Genomic DNA, 18,884 nt, shown 5'->3' with positions numbered 1-18,884 from the left:
ATTATTGTACACTATCCCCTAACCTACTCAGAATATACACAAACCTCCCCAGTCCCAAGTTCACCCCTTCCACCTCCATGTGCTCACCCACTTCCGACCCCCCAGATGTGTAGATCTTGCCCTGGGCGGCGCAGGCAGCCAGGCTGTCACGGGGTGTGGGTGGACCCAGCTTGGAGTACCAGCTGTCTTTTAGGACGTTGTAGCAGTCCATGCGCTTTATGGGGAAGAGCTGTGAGCCACCCAGGATGTAGACCACATTGTCCCAGAAGACGGCTGTGGCATCCCGGCGCTTCTCGAAGGGGCAGCGGATGTCTGTCCAGGTGGAGTCCTGCACGGGAAGCAAGACAGACACTGGTAAATACATCTTTTTTTTTAGTAGACTATAAAAAAAAATAGTTTCTGTTTCTGCAATCTGATTAATGTGAAATGTACTGTTGTACACACTGTAAAGCCCAAGACGTTCAATAATTATTATTTTTTTTAACCAAAACCCAAACTGGTATTTTTGAAGTTTCACACTATAGTATACTGTAGAGTATATATCTATCCAACAGTTACTGACTTAAGCCGGTACCTTGGGGTTAAAGTAGCGGCAGGACTGAGGCTGGGAGCCTCCAAACAGAGCGATACGATAGTCGTGCTTCTTGCGTCGCGGTCGGCTGCTCTCTCCCAGATCCTCCCGATCCTCCAGGGACAGCAAGTGGTAGCGCATCCCACCTGGGACAAAAGCACAGGCTGTTATATTTTTAGTGCACACGTGTGTTCATGTCAACCCAGGAGACATTAGCACTAAAGCAGTTTTAACTTGCTCTGATAAATCTGAATATACAATATGAGATAATGCAAGTCAAATGTATGTACACGGAGACATTCATTTAGGAGTTTTGGATTAAGGTGACTTATCCCCATCTGTGGTGGTGGCTCATGTTATGTATCTTTGAGAGCCCAGCCAAAACCTTGGATTGTACCTCATTAATAATAATTATTTAATCTTTCACTACTATAAGAGCGAAGGATGCAGATAGTTTATATTCAGAGTAATAGCGCATAGCAGACAATGTCAAATATCACTACACCCATGTTGTAATGTTCCTTCATATAGACATAAGTAAGTAATACAGTATTTATGTTTCTTATCAACTCGTTTCTCTCTCTCTTCCCACTCACTGATGACCATCTTGAGGCACTGTGGGTTGTCCTGGATGAGGGGCTCAGCCTGCACCGTCTTGGAGAGGAAGGTTTTAGAGACCAGAGGAAAGCGAACGCACCCCAACACCTCCACCATGTACCGCTGTCTGTTACACACATCGTACTTCAGCCAGCGCACTGCTGCGTCGTAAATCTAGACAAAATTGCATGCAACAAAGAATGTTGGAACATCCAGATTAAAGGTGATATTGTTTTTATCCAGGGCTATCACTCAGCTTTGTCCTGATGTGACACGCCTATTTATTTGATAATCCAAGTTGTAAATAAGTAGATAGTACTTCCTTAAAAGGGACTTATTTTATTTAATATTATTGTCTCTGAACCGTTTCTATGAACACCTCACCTATTCTAAAAAGATTATGGCACAAAAGAAATGAATCACAGTATAGTCAAAGAGTGCATACATGTGTACCTGGGCCTCGGCACGGACAGTGAGTTTGTCCTGGTGCAGAAGGTGTGTGAGCTGTTTAACGTCCAGTTGCAGGAACTCGTCCAGTTTGTAGACTTCAGTGAAATGGAGCTCGAAGAAGTCCTCTGCTGCTGCCTTCAGCTCAGGACAGTCCATACAGTCTGCCAGGGAGGAAATACCTGCAGGAGAAGATACAAAGATCAGTCAATGTCATGAGTTACATGATGTGGCAGGCCTCACCCAGTCACGTATGTAGGGAAAATAACTTCAATGTTTAAATTAACAAAAATGCTGTTGATGTTACGTACCAGGCACAACGACCAAGCTAAGTTAAACTCAATCAGCTGGAATTGTTGGCCCTTAGTAGTTTAATATTTGATAAAAATGAAGGACCAAAGGGCTCAGCAAACTGTGGGGTAAACACAAATGAGATATGATTTAACATTGCTTGCATTTCTGTTATTACCAAGGCAGTTTGTTGCATCAATTTGTCCTTTGAGGAACTCCACACACATCTTCTTCACAGGCTCAATCTGGTACTGGTTGGCTGCATCCAGCAAAGACTGGACATTACTGCTGTTCACCGAGATCCTGAAACGCAAACACACACACACACACACAGACACACACACACACACACACACACACACAGAGAGAGAGAGAGAGAGAGAGAGGGGTTATGGTGTTTCTGATGAAATTATGTGAAAGTAGCAGCACGCCACAGTCCTATAGGTAAAAAACAGATGCGCCATATGCTTCGAAACGACCACTCCAATATGTCAAGATTTCCTCTCTACTTTTAACCAAAAGTCTTACCTAGCTGTGTATATAAATTCAATCAACAGCTCAATGATCTCAGGCTCAGCACTCCTGAGCTCCACCTCGTGGGACATTGACTCCATCATTCTGGCTGGAGGCAAGGGGAAAACAGAGAGGTAAATTTTATAGAAAATGGAAACATACCAACAAAACATGACATCAAGACATGTGTTTCCTGCTATTCTTAGCAACAGCTTGGGGAGCCCTGCATAATTAGCAGGGCTCCCCAGGCTTTTTTGGATGTGACATCCAAAAAACAATAATAACTATAATATAAATCACAATACCCTATAGCAACAGAGGCAATCTTCTCACTACTGTGATTCCCTATGGCTCAATCTCCACATACATAGATATTAAGTGTGTATGTCTAGAGATGGTCCTATAACATGTTTTGCTTCCTGAATCCAAATCTGATACCTGAACTTGCATAGACCTATGGATCCGATACCAGTGTGTCATGTATTTTATTATGTTTTAACAACTGTATACTACTATCCATGTATGGATGTGATATGATTTCTATCTTTGTTGTCAATCTGGCTCAGGTTAAACTCTTTGTGAAACATGAACAAACACAAACAATGAATGGCACAGAACTTTCTTTTATCATCCTTCAATGGTTATGTGTTTTTGGGTCCACACACTTACTGGTAAACATGAGGCTGAAGAAGTGGCTTGCTGCAGCCAACACTACTCTGTGGGCAGGAAAGTGTTTCCCCTGAACCACAAGGGTCACATCACAGAGAGTACCCTGAATAAAACACACAGTCAGATAACAGTAAACACCTCATGTCAAGCCCTGTTAGATACATACACTCTTGTTCTCTTTTGTATTTTCTCTCCCTCTCTCACACACACACACACACACACACACCTGTTTCCTCAGGTTGTTCATGACTCCCATGATGCTAGACAGCTGTCTGTACTCCTCTTTGGTAGCACACTTCCTTTCGCTCTTCTTCTTGGTGCTTGCAGCCTTCTCTGGAGAGGCCACCCCTGTCATGTCAGCCTGATTAATGTAACCCGTTCAGTTAAATTAAACAACCCTTTTAGCACCACTGCTAGCTGTGTGCGGCTGCAGTCTCTTTGTTGTGGCTCGACAGTTTCTTTGCTTGCTAGCACACAGCAGCTTGTTGTAATTTTATGAACGAAAAAGCCGCCAGTTTGACGGGAGATTCTTATTGAAAGAGAAAGTCAGAAAGAAAGTAATAAAGATGAACTTGCTCCCATGTCAAACAGTGATAACACAGGTTAACGAAGTATATCTTGTAAGCTAAAAACGGCTAAAACCAAAGTGTATTATCTTCATCTTCTTCTTCTTCTTCTTCTTCTTTGGAACATAACGGTTCTAACGGTAGTTTACATCCCTAATATTACACTACTGCCACCTTCTGGAGTTAGTTAACTCATGTCAGATTTTTCCTAATAGAAGCTAACCAAGCATCTTCTGACTCGTCCCTTTACTCAATTTATGTTATTTATTGCTGCACCTGTTTATCCCAAATCGTTCAATTTCTTCCATCGGGTCCTTTCTGTCTGATAGGCTAGCTACATATTTCCTGCAATAACACAGGCAGCGATCACCAAAAACATCAACATATGATGTGTGCTGTTTAGGTTGCTGCCTGTATTGTGTAACCCCTCCATACCAACATCTCTACATATTGAGGTTACATATCTTTTTTTTATTGCGTTTTCAGTGTTGTTGCCACTGTTGAGTTACTTTTTACTCGCGTTCGCCCTCTACCGACAGATGTGACCAACTACACGTTGACCGCAGGATTGCGGAACTGAATTATTTATCCTTTAAAACTGTTTTTAGGTGTAATAGATATGTTCTGGTATTTAAAACATACGGCTTTAGTTGTGTGATAAGTTGGAAAGGAGATTGTATATCTGGGAATAGATACAGCTATGGCAACAGCAGAGTTATGTTTACCTCGCAGCATTCCCCTGCAGGTGCACCTCACCTGGATGGCTTTGTCACGCTCATATCTGGTCAGCAATCCAGAAAACATAACCAGGAAGAAAAGTTTGACAGGAGTCGCATGACGTTGACGTAATTTGGAATGTGCGGACCACAGATGCATTGTCAGAAATAATTGACCTGAAAACAAATTGAGAGACCCCAGAGCTGCAGAAAAATGCTCCGTTTTGTCTGCTGTTGCTGCTTCTCAAGTGAAAACTCCGCAGACGAGGTACGTGTTTATTGAATTTTTGTGTAAATGTGAATGCGTTTTATTAGAGTTCAGAGGAGAAACTTGAGCCTTGCATTAGTAAAATTAGCATGTTGGATGAACCTGCTAGTCTAATTTCATGTAGTTGATGAGGACTACACCCATTACAAAAATGTTATGGAGGCTGTTTGAATCAGGCTAATCCATGTGAGAGTGTTTTTCATGGTGATTTACAAGAAAGGGTAATCCAAATCACTATAGTTGTATTGTTCTGTTACAAATGTGTGCAGAGATACAACAGAACCCTAAAGGCAGTACCGCAGAACTTTGAACTTGAAATAAATGTATCTTTTGTTTTAAACATGAACACTTGGTTGGTGCACTGAGTTTATGACAGAGTCATTACATAGGCTATGTCCAGGTGAGCACAAGCCTTATTATTACGTTATGTCTCTTTCTGAAAAGTGCCAGTTGAAAACAAAAACATTCTATATAAAGGAAAAAATTAACTCTGATTCCATTTTCAGAGGCAGGCTCTCCTCCACCCCAGACCATCTGACCTGAGTGAAGCTAGATCAGCCAGGCCGGCCCGGCCAACACACAGTGGTACACAATCTCTCTAAATGTAAATGTGTCTGTCTCTCAAACTTGTACAATTATAATGCATGCACATACGGATGCATTTGAACTAAGTGCATTCTGTGTGTGTGCCTGTTGTGTGATACTCTTTTTTTTTCCCCCCTCCCAGATAAGCAGATGGTAATGCGGATTGGCAGGTTGGCGATGAGGCAAGTGTGTGTGCCCGAGTTGGACCAGAGGTTTTCTGACATGGCCGAGACCTTCAATGAACAGCACGAGCGCTATGAGGCTATGGTCCGACATATCACCAACCTGCGTCAGAGCTGCGGCTGTAACCACAATGATACAATGGCTTTAACAGAATGTGTGAGGATGATCAGAGATGAGCATGGTAAGTGACCCACTCAGAGCTCCCTGTTATAAAGACCACATGGTAACAGGTTTCCTAGCTTAAATGTTCTTCTTCCTTTGTTTCTCTTGTTTCAATCTCCATCGTGCTCCACTCCCAGAGGCCAGGTACAGGGTCTCCCTTAAGATGAAGGGCTATGACTTCTCCCTCACTGTGGTTCCTGTGGGCGAAAGTGACGAGGCACCACTGCCCCCACATCTGTCACTGGCTCAGGAAGAGGTGAAGGGCACTTCTGAGAGCGCCAAAGCCATCATCTCAAAAGGTACCACACTTCAAGAGTTGATTGGCTGGCTGCTCCGTAGCAAGGATCACATGGCTGAGCAGGTGAAAGGGGCTGCAGCAACTTACCAGGAGCAGGGAAGACTGAATGAGAACCTGGAGGAGAACCTGAAGGAAGTGAGAAGGGCGAAGGTGTTGTCGCTGGGATATAAACAACAGGCAGGGGAAGTCCTCACTGAGGCTGCACAGATAGCAGGGGCGTATGTGTAGTTCATGCACATTTTAGATACTTATTTGAATCCAACAATTACAATATGCAGCACGCTCTTTGAACATTACGCACGCACAGAACGTTGTGCATGTATTTAAATGTACCAAGTATACTCATTGCATTACAGCCTCTATCATGTTTGTTATAAGAACACAAAACTAGCTATGATCTGCCTTTTAAATGTCTATACTAAGATTTTAATAAATGTAGCAAAGCGTCACTTTAACACTTACAATATTCTGTCTGTGTAAAAATGTATAGTATTTTCCTGGATTGGTGTAATCTTACCAGCGAACATAAGGGGGCATCGCAGACTCACTTTACTATTCAAACAGTTGCTATATTGACAAAGATTCCCTTAATTCCAGAAGCAATAATCAAAATAATAAATGTATTTCTATTCTTTGGAAATTTGTACCTAATTAGACACTATTTTGTGCAGCATTTTGACACAGGAAAGAATATTCTCTGGTTTGCAGGAGTATTTTGGTTATGAACTGCACTGGATCGTGCATACAGTACATATATACAATTTTCTTTAATGCAATAGAAGACAGGACACAGTCTCCTATAGCAGCAATAGATATTGGACCAGAGGTTTGATATCTTTTTGTTATGTTAATATTCAGAGAAAACATTTGCTAAATATTATCCACAAAGCCCATGCATTTATTAACTGATTAAAACCACAGCTTTCCATCTGCTGTTAATGTGAAAGCAAACAAACACATGGTCATGCCATTTTGATAATTAAGTTTGGAAAATCCATTGTTCCAGAGGTCATTGTCAAGTGGTCATGCATTATTTATCAGACGAGACCGTTTTAGAGTCCTGCTTTTGCCTTTTAAACAGATTAATTTGGCGATAACGCATACAAGGATGTGGTATCTGTTAATAAAGGAAAACTGTATCAATTCTGTCTTTCATGGCTCTGACCCCATGTTTGTACCTCAAAATTGTTAAAAACTGTAACTGATTATGTTCATAATAATTTCAATAAATGTTAATCAAACGAAGCAAAGGCAGTTGCTGACGAAACATTATTTAACTTCAATTCATATGCTGCAATGTAATCAATTATTCTTATAATGCAATCATAAACCAACTCTCAATCAATTACTTATTAATGTAATTCATCGAAACCATTGTAATCTCTGGTAGTTTAAGTGGCTGTCAAAGAGCAGTGACTGACAGCGGCAACCTACCATGATCGTGGAAATGATTATTTTGCTTGGATGCTGCGTTCAAGGGGTGCGGCAGTTGGATTATGTCCTGCTCTTTCATTGGTTCAAACACCTGTCACTCAGTGGAGCTCGAGTCCCCTCGGCAAAGGTAGTCTGAGTGGAGAAAGTAATGAAGATGGAAGAAGCTGATGTTGATGTAATATTGATGAGATTAACGGAGTAGCGAAGTGATAGACGTGTATTCATCTTGTCGAAACAATAGAGGACTGCGATACTAGGACATTGACAGATAGCATGCCCGTAAGTAAACAGTAACTTCTCCAGTTTACTTGTTGTCGCGCCTTAGCCGAGCTAGCTCAGTTAGCGTGCTAATCTGTAAGAAACCGAGGTGACAGCTCGAAGTCATTCAGCTAGCCAAGACAGAGTGTGTGACGGCAAAGGATTAATTTACAGTCTCTGTTGTATAGCTACTGGTTAAAACTACTATATGTTTATATTATACTATATTAAATGACTGCGAAAGCTAATGCCTACTATTGAGCAACTATAGTGAGACAGAATGTCACGTTTCAACGCAAGCTCACCAGTTGTCATTGTGGCAAACTAGCTTGTTAGCATTGAGCATACCGGTAGTTACTACATTAATTAGCTTTAACTAGATAACTTGAAAAAAACGGCAGTCAAGATGAAAAGGTTTCTTAATACAGTATGTTAAGCAAACGAGTTTTTCATTGTACCAATGTTGCCACTGTAGGTGACCACGTCACGTTTGTCATATAAACAGACTTTGTACTGCTGACTGACAGCTGTAACTGTGTTAGGTCAACATACTTCCCCTCGTGTGTGTGTGTGTATGTGTGTCTGTGTCTTTGTTTGTGTGTGTGTGTAAGAGCGAGAGAGAGAGAAACTACTGCAGACTGTTATGGTGATGTTAGTGCGATGTTGGGATTTTTCTAATAGCCATCAAGTGATGCATCTTTCCTCTGTACCACTCAGCTAGTTCAGGGCTTTCCTGTATCCTGTGTGAAGCTTTGCTGCAGAGCCCCAAGGCAGTCCTGCTGTTTGAAAAGAGGACCTTAACTGCTCTTCATGGACTCGAAAGTTGAAAAGGTTTTGCTTTACAATCTATGTCCTTCACAAGGGCTGTGCTTCTGGTGGTGTGCCGGATATTGGCCATGGAGCAAAAAGATTGCATGGGCTCTGTTGTCATGCAGTATAACAGCCTGAGGTTTAATGAAATATGAATCAAATATACTGGCAATGAAAAGCATTTCAACCCATTTGATTTAATTATGCATCCAATTCCATAACAAGAACAATGCAAGTGAAATACAGACGTTGCTTTTCCTGGCAAAATAATGTTTTTGTAAGCAGAGATAGCAGTAAATGTTACTAGTGTTACCACACACGCTTCACACACCCCTGGGTGAAGCAGCCTGTCCGAGTAACCATCATCCTCCTTTCTCCCACCACAACCACCACTGGATCGAGGGGGCATCCCAGGACAGAGCTGGCCTTCTTAGCCACTGGTATTTAAAAGGGAAATCCGGGGGCTGAGAATTAATAGATTAGGAGAGAGTTATCCAACTGTGGAATGGAAAGCTGAGATAAATGGAGAGAAAAGTGATATATAGTAGAGCGTTAAAAAAAACATAAAAACAGTGATGTTAATCATTGGACCTTTTAGGCTCGCTTGCCGCAGGAAGACAGGAAATTGAAGGGGCGAGAAGAGGGAAGATGCATCACAGGCTTAGAGGCAACGAAGAAAAGAGCGTAGGCTGCTATAAGAGGATTCCTTCTTGTCAGATCTCTGTATCTGTCTCCCTCAGCAGCAAAAATCACACACACGAGCCACAGACTGTTGTCATGTACTTAGCTACCGGCAGGGCTCTCTGTGTGTGTGTGTGTGTGTGTGTGTGTGTGTGTGTGTGTGTGTGTGCAAAAGATGAGGGGAAAAAAACAGAACCCCCCTTCTTTTAAGCTATAAGCAACCTGCTATTGAAGAAGACCAGGGGGGAGAGCAAGGTGGGAGGCGATGATGCAACCTCAGGCCAAGATAGTCCAAGTAAAGAATATAGCAACAGAGAGAGTGAAGAAGATGTGATATGAACTGAAGAGAGATGATGGGAACAAACGGGGTAAAGAGCTCTTAGCACGGTCGGTGAACACAAGGTCATGTAAAGCTGTGAGCTCTGGACATGTTAGAGGCTCTGCTCTTTATGCCCATGGTTATATAACCCTAGCACCCCATTTTATTTCGATAACCACAGCTCCCCAAAGTAGTCCACCATCAGCTTTTAATTTAATGTTAGTTAAATCATCTTGAAGCCACTGGTCCAGCTTTTCAACAGTTGACCTAGTTTGCAGATTTTGGGTGGAGTTGTGTTGGTGTTAGAATCAGTTCCTGGTTCTGACATTGTTATGGTGATTGCAGTTAAACAGTTTATTAGTGGTTAGGGTGTGTCAGTACAAGAGTTTAGGATATCCTCAGCTGACGATAGTTCAGGTTCATTTCAGCATAATTGATCTACTTTATAACTCTTCATCTCTGCCATTGTCATTACCAGCCTAACCAGTGTAGTTTGTGTGGCTTGCGCCCTGCACGACAGGAAAAAGCAGCTCAGCAGCTCTGTTGCTCTCAAAACCACCCACTTCTTCTTTCTCTCTCTCTTTCCTTTTTCCCTCCACTTAAGCCTTCAGTCGTATTGGCCTCTCACTTCCTGAAAAAAGAAGGTTCCTAAGCATATGTGTAATAGGAAATGAAGTAATGAGCAGGGAGGTGTGTGTGTGTGGAGCGTGGGCTGTCCCCGTTAGAATTGCTTCAGTTCTTCGCCAGCTTTCCCAGACAGGTTTGTTCTGACTTTACCACTGACCACAGGAATACACACTGTGTTTTTTTTTAATAATCTATGACTAAAATGTGTATGCTTTTTATTTTAGCTTTGGTGTTTTGCTGTAACTAGTTGTAGGGCTACAACTAATGACTTAAGTCCATCACAGCTTTGCATTGATGAAAAAACTCTGTAAGCTACAGCTAAGCTGCAAAACCCATTGTTTAGATTCATTTCTCGAGCCTATTTATATCAAAAAGTGTGTCTTTCTGTGTGTGTGTGTGTGTGTGTGTGTGTGTGTGTGTGTGTGTGTGTGTGTGTGTGTGTGTGTGTGTGTGTCTCAGAGCCTGGGGGGTTGCCTGGGACAGCACAGATTGAAACCTAATGATCTCTTCTCTTCTATCGATCCTACAGTTTTACACACCTTTGAGTTATCCATCCCCTGGGTTGTCATACAGTGCATTCCTTTCATGCCCAACTCTATCTCTATTTTGTTGTATCACTCCCTCCATTTAATAAGCCATTGATCTCTGTTCTATTAATGTTCCTGCACTGCCTTTCTGTCCCTCGCCTCGTCCACTTCATCACTTCATTGGTTTGTTACTTGTGCTTGTCAAGTCTACTCAGCCACTTATCCTTAACACTGGTTTATTCATGTGTGTTTGTGCTGGTCAGTGTGGCTGAGCTGCACAGAAGAAGCCCACCACCTGCTGAATCATTTGTATAGGGCTCTCTCGCTATTAATTTCTGACATGATCTGTGAGTCCATTATGACTTAGAGATGGCTAACAGTAGTTAGCCAGACTAAGACGGAAGACAAACATCTGCCTAATAACATGATTACACTCGATAGTGTCCTCTCAGGGCAATTGGTTTGTTATTTTCCTCCACCAGTTGCTTGTGCCTGTCTGCATTGTGTCAATCAAGCCTACAAATCTTCAAGACCAGGCATTTTGTGCTGTTTGTACGGCTGTCTCTTCAACACGGTTTGGACGTAGTTTCAGATTATCATCACCTTTTTCAGTGGTAAGTCAAATGCATTGTAAGGGTGATGGACAGGCGTTGTTACTCTATTTTTGTTGTTGTTGCTGCTAGTGCTAAAAAAAGAAATGGTAAGTTGTTAAAGTGCAAATTAATCTTCAACAATTTTGAAAATCGGTTAATCGTTTAGGATATTTTTAAAAACGCAATAATTTGGGCTTTTGAACATTTTGATGGATGTTTTTACTTTTTACTACTTTGTTACATTGGATAGACCAAAGTATATGTAAAAGTATATTTGACCTTTACCTTGCAAAGATGTAATGCCTCAGATTCCAGCATGGACAGAGTTGACCTTTTTAAAAAGTGACTTTATAGGAAGAGAACCCTTCCTCTTACAAGACTGACTCATCCACATTCTAATCACAGCATTCATTCAGTGAGCCTGCCATTAAAATGCTGGCTTAAGATATTGCCGTCGTCCTTGTAGTCTTCACCAGCATTAAAGAATGGAACAGCAGACTACACAAAGAACTAATTTCTCTAAATGGAGGCTATTCTGCTTTTATAATCTGTACCCATTTCATGAGTCACTGGCTCCCCTCCCCCCTGTCATTTCTGTCATTGGTACAGTCCATAAATAGACACCTGGCTGGCATGGAGGGACCAGGCACCAGAATAATACAAAATAAAGCATTTGGATGTGTGAAAGACAGATTAGGTAATAAGGAAGACAGAGTGAGAAATGATACTTGTTAGTTGATGAGTGGAGGGACAGAGGGAGAAACTGTGTGTGTGTGTGTGTGTGTGTGTGTGTGTGTGTGTGTGTGTGTGTGTGTGTGTGTGTGTGTGTGTGTGTGTGTGTGTGTGTGTGTGTGTGTGTGTGTGTGTGTGTGTGTGTGTGTGAGATCCACTAAGTGAAGTTTTGGAAGTGGAAGAGTTTTAAAAGTTGGATTTATGCCAACTTTGGCTCAAATCTAAGCCTGTTTCTGCACAACAAGTGTGCATACACTAGAAGGACTTTTCCTCTCTCTTTCCTGTTCTCAGACTCTGTTACCAAACATGGACTTTGTTTTTGAATTCATCGACCAATTTATCCTTGTGCTTGCATTTTTAGAGCACAGACACGACAGAGCACAGACACGCATAACCCGCAGTGAAAACTAGTGCTAGTGTCCTCCTACCAGGCAGTTGCCTGCTTTTTTAAAACTGACAGAGATTTAAAATGGCATTGAGAGCAAACAAAACCCTGTCCAGATAATAAGCAAGAGAACAGTGTAACATTGGATGTTCAATAGAAAAATGCCACGTACATACAAGTTGAGTGCTTTGACATTTATTTCAGTTCCACCATGACTAAATGTTAGCTAAAGCCTTTTCCGTATGTCTCGTTTTAAAGACATGTACATGTGTAGCCGAACAGCCTGTTTAACAAGCATCAAATTCTACTGTGCCACATTTTGTTTTCAGTGCTTCAATAGTTAAGCCTGCCAGGCTTCTCTTTGTGGGTGATTTTTTTTTTTTTGATTTGAGAGACCCGAGTTGAGAATAGGTTGGGTCCTTGCTGCAGAGGTGTGTGTCTGGAGAAGAATGAGAGGGAAACGGGAGAGCAAGAGGGGAGGACAGACTTATGCTTCGTTGGAGTATTCAAACTGATGTCTGGAGCGTGTACAGTCGGTATTCGCCACTGCCATGGCATTGTTTGTTGTTTGTAATAGAATATTTTTATCAAGATACCAAATAATAGAAGGTTGGCAAACATGTGTGTGAGTGTGTGAGAGTGTTTGTGTGAGAGCGACAGAGAGTTTCTGTGTGCATGTCATATTTGCTGTGTGACAATAATTAGGCACTGTGTGTTTATACAGTATTTCTTTCTCTCGTAGGTAGAGGTGACTCCACTGCAGATGAGGCAACATGTTGGCTATGGACCAAGGAGTGGTGGAAGAATGGCTGTCAGAATTTAAGGTACTGTGTGTGCGTGTGTGTGTGAAAATCAATATTAAAAAGCACAAGTTTGCTGCCCTGTGGGAAGTACATTCTTTGCTGCTGCTTATTATTGGCAACATTTCTTCCACACACATAAACACATTGTTAAGTGCATAGGTCCATGCACTCACTGATATGTGACTGCTTCCAAAGTCCAGGCTTGGTGAAGTGTGATAATAAAGGAGCGGAAGAGAACTTCCTGTGTGAACATGTGGGGACCTACGTGTCATCCTTTCTTAATGGAATTGACCTCTAAAAAAAAGCATATTTATGTGACTGACAGCTTTTGTCGATGCTATCACTGTCTGCCTCTGCAGGCTTTAGATGCTGTCGAAATATCGTTCAAAAACAAAGAATGCATTGCAAATTTAGACACTACATCAACAAATGTTTGGCTATTCAGAACTTACTTGTCATGCTGTGTTTTTATCAAACTGCTATTTGTGTGTATGTGTTTCAGACCCTTCCTGACAATGCTGTGTCCACTTATGCCGCCTCACTTAAAGACAAAGGTGCCCTGGTCCCCGCACTCTACAAGGTCATGAGAGAGAACTACAGCGATGTATGGACACACACTTTCATATTTGTATTCATCCAAACGCTATCTTGATTATCTTATCCTGATTATCTTATATTCTTATGTCAGAGTGGCAGTTGCCGTCTGCCGTTTTTTGTTATCTGATGTCAGGATGTAACCATATGCACATGTTTTTGGCTTTCCGTCTAGTTGCTGGAGCCAGTGTGTCACCAGTTGTTTGAGTTTTACCGAAGCGGTGAGCCACAGCTGCAGCGTTTCACGCTACAGTTCCTGCCAGAGCTCCTGTGGAGCCTCCTGTCGGTCAGCGCAGCCAGAGACCCTCACACATCCGGCTGCATCGAGGCCCTGCTGCTGGGCATGTACAACCTGGTAGGGCAGGATGAAGCGTGTGCTATACAACTATACAATGCATCTCTACAACGTCCCTGTTGGCAACACTGTTATTTTTTTTTGTTAATGTATTTCTGTTCAAAGGACTTTAAGTTTCATATATTCATGGATTTTTATGCATTTTATTTCTCCAAACATTAATATATTTTGATGTTCCTCTGTTCTGTTGTGAAAATAATTATTATATTATTTTAGTGAGATCTCATAAATAACTACAAACAAGTAATGTTAGGGAAATCCGCTTATGTTTTGTAATGCATTTTTGATTTTATTTCCAAATACATATCATAATTTAAAATAACCAAATTTTCGTATCGGTATCAGCCTTAAAAATCCATTATAGGTCTGGCTCTAGAAAAAACCCTACGTAAAGGTCCTTAATCCTTTGCAAGTGGCTGTAATCATGCAGTTCTAGAAGCAAGCTGAACTGAAACTGTAACTGAAAACTATTTCTAGGATCTGCGTCATGTGTTTTGAAAAATTACTTTATGCACTTTCTGCTTTGTTAGACAGCTAATATGCATGGAGAGTGGTAGGAAAATGGGTTAGAAACAGGAATTGAAACATAGTGACTTTCCCAATACACAATATGGATGGATTGCCCTTGCGTCATCGCCTGTAAGCTTCCCATAAAGAGATAGCAGCACTAGTCATTATTATGAAAGAGTGTTAGCTCTCAATGTTATATATATCAGCAAAGTGTCCCCTCACTTCCTCTCTGAGTAGCGGAATAGGTCAGCTGTCACTCAACACACTGGCTGTCTCCAATTAATGTATTTGACATTAACATGCACACAGGGGACATCAAACCCCTGGGGTTTGTGCGTGCGTGCTCACACAGTATACACACATATAAGCAAACACACACACACTAGTAGACCGATTTGGGAAACAGAGACCCTGAGGTCCACACACAAACACCCACACACAACAGATGAGTGTGTTTGAAGAGAGAGAAGCTCACACTCTAGAGGTTTAAGGCACACACAAAAAAAAGCTTCTCAGTCTGTTTTTCTCGCCCACAGAAATGTTTTCTCATTGTCGTCCTGTCTTTCTCTTTCATAGGAAATAGTCGATAAAGATGGACAAAGTAAAATATTATCTTTTACCGTCCCATCCCTCTCCAAACCATCAGTGTACCATGAGGTGAGAAACACACACAAATACACACAAATCTTTTAATTGGCTTTTGCAAAAATGTTCAGTTAAAAAACTTCATCTTCAACTCCCCATGTCCAGCCTTCAGCCATCGGCTCCATTGCCCTTACAGAAGGGGCTCTAGCCAATCATGGGCTGAGCAGGGTGGTGTACAGCGGGCCACACCTCCAGAGAGAGACCTTTACTGCACAGAACAGGTAAGAGGCTTGATTGACACACATGTTCCAAAGTCTCTTGCCAAATCATGTAAATGTGGTCTAATCTAGTATGGAGAGTCTGTTAACCCGGTCCTCATAGATCGGCTTCATAGATTGGCCATGGCAGTTGTCTTTGCTTTGTTGCATTCAAAGTTGTTATTTTGCTATTAAGGTTTCTTAATGTATGTAATGAGGCCCACCTTCAGTCAAACTGTGAAGGTTGTCTAATTTGAAGGTCCACAACTCTTTTAGTACTGTTTTCTTAATCTGTTTCAGACTGACTGGATAGATTATTTAAAATAGAGAAGAATTTTGATGTGACAAAACAAGTCTGGCTGCTTTTTAAAGGACAAAACCGGCGTAAAATGATCCTAGGGGTTAATATGAATTGATCGTTCTATCTATGGGATATTTTTACATGCTAATCGAATGTGTCTCAAGCTTAAAAAAAGCTAGGGCAAATCGTTGATAACCTCATAACGCAAGTAATCAAGGCATAGAGGAAGTAAAAATAAATCGCTATTTCTATACCACTAACAAGGCTCAAAGTAGCACTACACTTACAATAGCATAATGAGGGTACCTACATGTTAAAGGTCCCATGACATGGTGCTCTTTGGATGCTTTTATATACCCTTAGTGGTCCCCTTATACCATAGCTGAAGTCTCTTTCCCAAATTCAGCCTTGGTGCAGAATTACAGCCACTAGAGCCAGTCCCACATTGAGCTTTTCTTAGTATGCGCTTTTTCTGAATCTGCAGCTTTTGAGGGGTAAGGGGGGGGGGGGGGGGGGTAAGGTGGAGGCTGGGGGTGTGGCCTTGACCAACTGCCACTTTGCTTGTTTGAAAGCCACGATGTCTTTCTCTCATGGGTGGGCCAAATTCTCTGGGTAGGCAAAGCAGAGAAAGGGGAGATAACCGTGCCTGTTATGACCTCATAAGGAGCAAGAGTCAAGATCTGCCCATCTGAGTTTTCATTTTGTCAAAGGCAAAGCAGAATACTCGGGGCTCGGTTTATACCTATTGACAATTCCGGCCAGTGGGAGACCATAGGCAGGCCAGGGAAGCGTATATTAATGTTTAAAAATCTCAAAGTGAAATTTTCATGCCATGGGACCTTTACCTGAAGCAAAGAGAGCTTTGTAGGTGTACAGACAGTTTATCAAGAAGATAGATTATAAAGACATTACTATTTGTGTGTACAGGCAGGCGCCATCTTGGGAAATCATTCATGACCAGTCAAACCACAAACGCTGTGCTTGAGCTATGTTACTGGTTACTGGTTGCACGGTGTTCGGCGTACTACTAGCAGTATAAGGTAATCAGTCAGTTGTGCTAGCTTGTTTCAAGCTAGAGACATTTGATTAGCATGAAAACATGTACAAATGTGTTATTAACCCCTAGGTTCATTTTGCGACGGAATTGTCCTTTACGATACTTTCACTACATGTATGGAAACTTTTCACTTTGACCACACATGTGTATTTCATGCTTCTGATGCCTTTTTTTGGGGGTTGTATTTCTATCCGTGGAAATGATGGAAGTGTAACTGTGCCTGTGAATTTCTCATCTGTAATGTAGACATGCTATTTTAAGAGTATGTTTGTGTTGAGATTTGAGGTGCTGACCTTCCTGCTGCTGTGCTACAACGCTGCTCTCAGCTACATGACCTCCACCTCCCTCCAGTCCCTCTGCCAGCTCAGCTCCAGGTAACACACACACACACACACACACACACACACACACACACACACAGGTGCTATTTTGCAAGCACTTGCTTATCTGATCCTCTTATAGACTTTGCTACTAGAGAGAGCCAAGATATTTGCTATTTGGCAAAGAGCTGCGATGTACACACATACCAGCTGAGTCATTTTGGTAATTATAATCTGCCAACTGTAGCTGAGCATTGCTCTAATAAGCACAGAGCTTCCCCCTAGACAGTTTGCTGTGTATCAGCTGTGAAAACTATATAGCAGTTCCTCTTGCTTCAAATGCACAGGTGTTGCCTCAGTTTTAGCTTAATCCTCTTTGTTGCAATTTGTATTAACCCTGTTAAAAAAAATAATGAAACAGTTTATGCTGAGAAAATATGTATGTTGTGGGTATTGTATTAATTAATAATTAATTTTATTAATAATAAATAAAATGATTGAGCATGCATTTTGTTTGCGAATGTGCGTGCATCTTTATGTCCAGCAATTATTTGCCCATTGTTGGGTTTATCAGCTTCACTGATTCAAGCTCCCCTATTGTGTTTTTGTTTGTTGTCGTCCAGGGTGTGTATATGCGGGTACCCACGGCAACAGATTCGGCGCTACAAAGGCATTAGCACACGGCTGACAGTCACGTCAGAGTTCCTGGTTCAGCTCATCACAGGGATACACTACGCTGTGTGAGTGTACACACATGCATGCACAAACAGCCAGACCAACCGGATCAGACTCACTAATCAGCTTTATCTTTTCACGTCTCCCATTTCTAAGTGTTTCCTTAAAATCTGCTCCATGTGTCTGATATGTGTATGACAGTATTTGATTTGTTCTTATTATGTTTCTGACTATGCCAATCATTAAGCCTGCTCACTTTGCATTTTGAGTATGATTGACTACATCCATGTTTACAAGGTTGCAGTGTTCTTCCCTCTCTCAGCTGGTACATTGCTGCATATCTTGTTAGTACCACCTGTTGGTCAGTGGAATAGAAGGACTGTATATCTCACTCAGAAAAACAATCCCTTGTGCTACTATGTCTAAAATTCCACAGGGGAGCCTTTGGTCTCTATCTGAGACTCATGTGTTGTGTGTATTTACATGTTTATGTGGTTGTGTCTTTGTATAGGTGTAATGGGGAGATTGAACTGGGATCTAAAGCATTGGATGATGTTCTGTATCGGGCACAGCTAGAGTTGTTCCCTGAAGCCTTGTTGGTAGGTGCACTCGTGTTTTCCTTCTTTTAATAGCAGAGAGAGAGCGAGAGAGAGCGAGAGAGAGCGAGAGAGAGATCTGGATGCACATGCTTGCCTGTGGTTTTGATTCATGCACAGCACACTATGCTGTATTGTGTTGGCCTCTGTTGTGTGTCAGAGACTGCAAGCAGAATGTAATCCCACTAGATTATTTACATGCTTTCCACTCTGCTCTGTTAAGCTATAATCCTTAAGGCCCAGGGAGTTTAAACCTAAAATAGCCGTATTACTACCCAAATCAAGGTGGGCTCCTCCACAACAAACAAAACGGAACCTTTGGATTCACAGGAATTAGAATGGCGTTGGGTTTAAAATGTTTGTTTTTTTTGTTTGTTTTTGTGGAAGGGTTTACATCTGTTTATTTGAGTGTTTACTTGTTGCAGTAGAACACACCTGAGGCCTTTACTACAAAGCAAGATTTGGCATTATTGAGGTAACTTCAGGTTCAACCCAGGGTTTTTTATGTATCACAGCGGTGGATCACTTGTTACCAGGTTAAATCGTTAACAGTTAATCAGTTAAAACTTTTGCTGAAAACCTAACCACCGCCTTCTGGC

At 41.7% G+C, this 18,884-nt stretch overlaps 3 protein-coding genes and 1 long non-coding RNA gene across 9 annotated transcripts in view; 2 read left to right on the top strand and 2 right to left on the bottom strand.

Annotated features, from left to right (window-relative positions):
- Positions 1-3,766, bottom strand: part of klhl7 (kelch-like family member 7) — a 6,591-nt gene extending 2,825 nt beyond the window's left edge. The window contains exons 1-8 of one of the 2 annotated variants that reach the window (XM_034891338.1): positions 3,315-3,766; positions 3,089-3,191; positions 2,435-2,528; positions 2,085-2,209; positions 1,622-1,797; positions 1,168-1,342; positions 575-717; positions 88-328 (exon numbers count right to left, since the gene is read on the bottom strand). In XM_034891338.1, the coding sequence (XP_034747229.1) occupies positions 88-328; positions 575-717; positions 1,168-1,342; positions 1,622-1,797; positions 2,085-2,209; positions 2,435-2,528; positions 3,089-3,191; positions 3,315-3,443 (1,186 nt within the window). In that variant the 5' untranslated portion in view covers positions 3,444-3,766. The remainder of the gene's footprint in view (positions 1-87; positions 329-574; positions 718-1,167; positions 1,343-1,621; positions 1,798-2,084; positions 2,210-2,434; positions 2,529-3,088; positions 3,192-3,314) is intronic. The other variant, XM_034891340.1, reaches the window with a different exon arrangement.
- A 642-nt stretch (positions 3,767-4,408) lies between these two features.
- On the top strand, positions 4,409-6,321 carry si:ch73-345f18.3. Its single transcript, XM_034891377.1, has 4 exons — positions 4,409-4,638; positions 5,145-5,223; positions 5,366-5,587; positions 5,706-6,321. Exons 1-4 carry the CDS (start codon positions 4,585-4,587, stop codon positions 6,092-6,094), a joined length of 744 nt encoding a protein of 247 aa, XP_034747268.1. The 5' UTR covers positions 4,409-4,584; the 3' UTR covers positions 6,095-6,321.
- A 1,056-nt stretch (positions 6,322-7,377) lies between these two features.
- The window catches only part of fam126a (family with sequence similarity 126 member A), a 19,371-nt gene continuing 7,864 nt past the window's right edge, over positions 7,378-18,884 (top strand). For 3 of the 5 annotated variants that reach the window (XM_034891345.1, XM_034891350.1, XM_034891349.1), the window contains exons 1-9: positions 7,378-7,579; positions 12,975-13,056; positions 13,538-13,639; positions 13,805-13,984; positions 15,071-15,151; positions 15,245-15,360; positions 16,973-17,068; positions 17,638-17,754; positions 18,201-18,288. In XM_034891345.1, the coding sequence (XP_034747236.1) occupies positions 13,006-13,056; positions 13,538-13,639; positions 13,805-13,984; positions 15,071-15,151; positions 15,245-15,360; positions 16,973-17,068; positions 17,638-17,754; positions 18,201-18,288 (831 nt within the window). In that variant the 5' untranslated portion in view covers positions 7,378-7,579; positions 12,975-13,005. Of the gene's footprint in view, positions 7,580-10,099; positions 10,129-12,749; positions 12,769-12,974; positions 13,057-13,537; positions 13,640-13,804; positions 13,985-15,070; positions 15,152-15,244; positions 15,361-16,972; positions 17,069-17,637; positions 17,755-18,200; positions 18,289-18,884 lie in introns of those variants that run through there. The other 2 variants (XM_034891346.1, XM_034891347.1) reach the window with 2 other exon arrangements.
- Positions 18,194-18,884, bottom strand: part of LOC117956364 — a 25,504-nt gene continuing 24,813 nt past the window's right edge. The window contains exon 3 of the long non-coding RNA XR_004659235.1: positions 18,194-18,311. This is a non-coding gene — a long non-coding RNA (uncharacterized LOC117956364). The remainder of the gene's footprint in view (positions 18,312-18,884) is intronic.

This window comes from Etheostoma cragini, chromosome 14, assembly GCF_013103735.1.
Source record: "Etheostoma cragini isolate CJK2018 chromosome 14, CSU_Ecrag_1.0, whole genome shotgun sequence".
In the NCBI taxonomy this organism is placed as follows: Eukaryota; Metazoa; Chordata; class Actinopteri; order Perciformes; family Percidae; genus Etheostoma; species Etheostoma cragini.
The sequence above is the reverse complement of the archived record's forward strand: the minus strand, read 5'-3'. Positions and strand labels throughout refer to the sequence as shown.

Coding starts and splice junctions, on each gene's coding strand:
- si:ch73-345f18.3 (XM_034891377.1), top strand. CDS start 4,585: ATGCTCCGTTTTGTCTGCTGTTGCTGCTTCTCAAGTGAAAACTCCGCA. Junction 4,639..5,144: donor GTGAAAACTCCGCAGACGAG/GTACGTGTTTAT, acceptor TTCCATTTTCAG/AGGCAGGCTCTCCTCCACCC. Junction 5,224..5,365: donor GGCCCGGCCAACACACAGTG/GTACACAATCTC, acceptor CCCCCCTCCCAG/ATAAGCAGATGGTAATGCGG.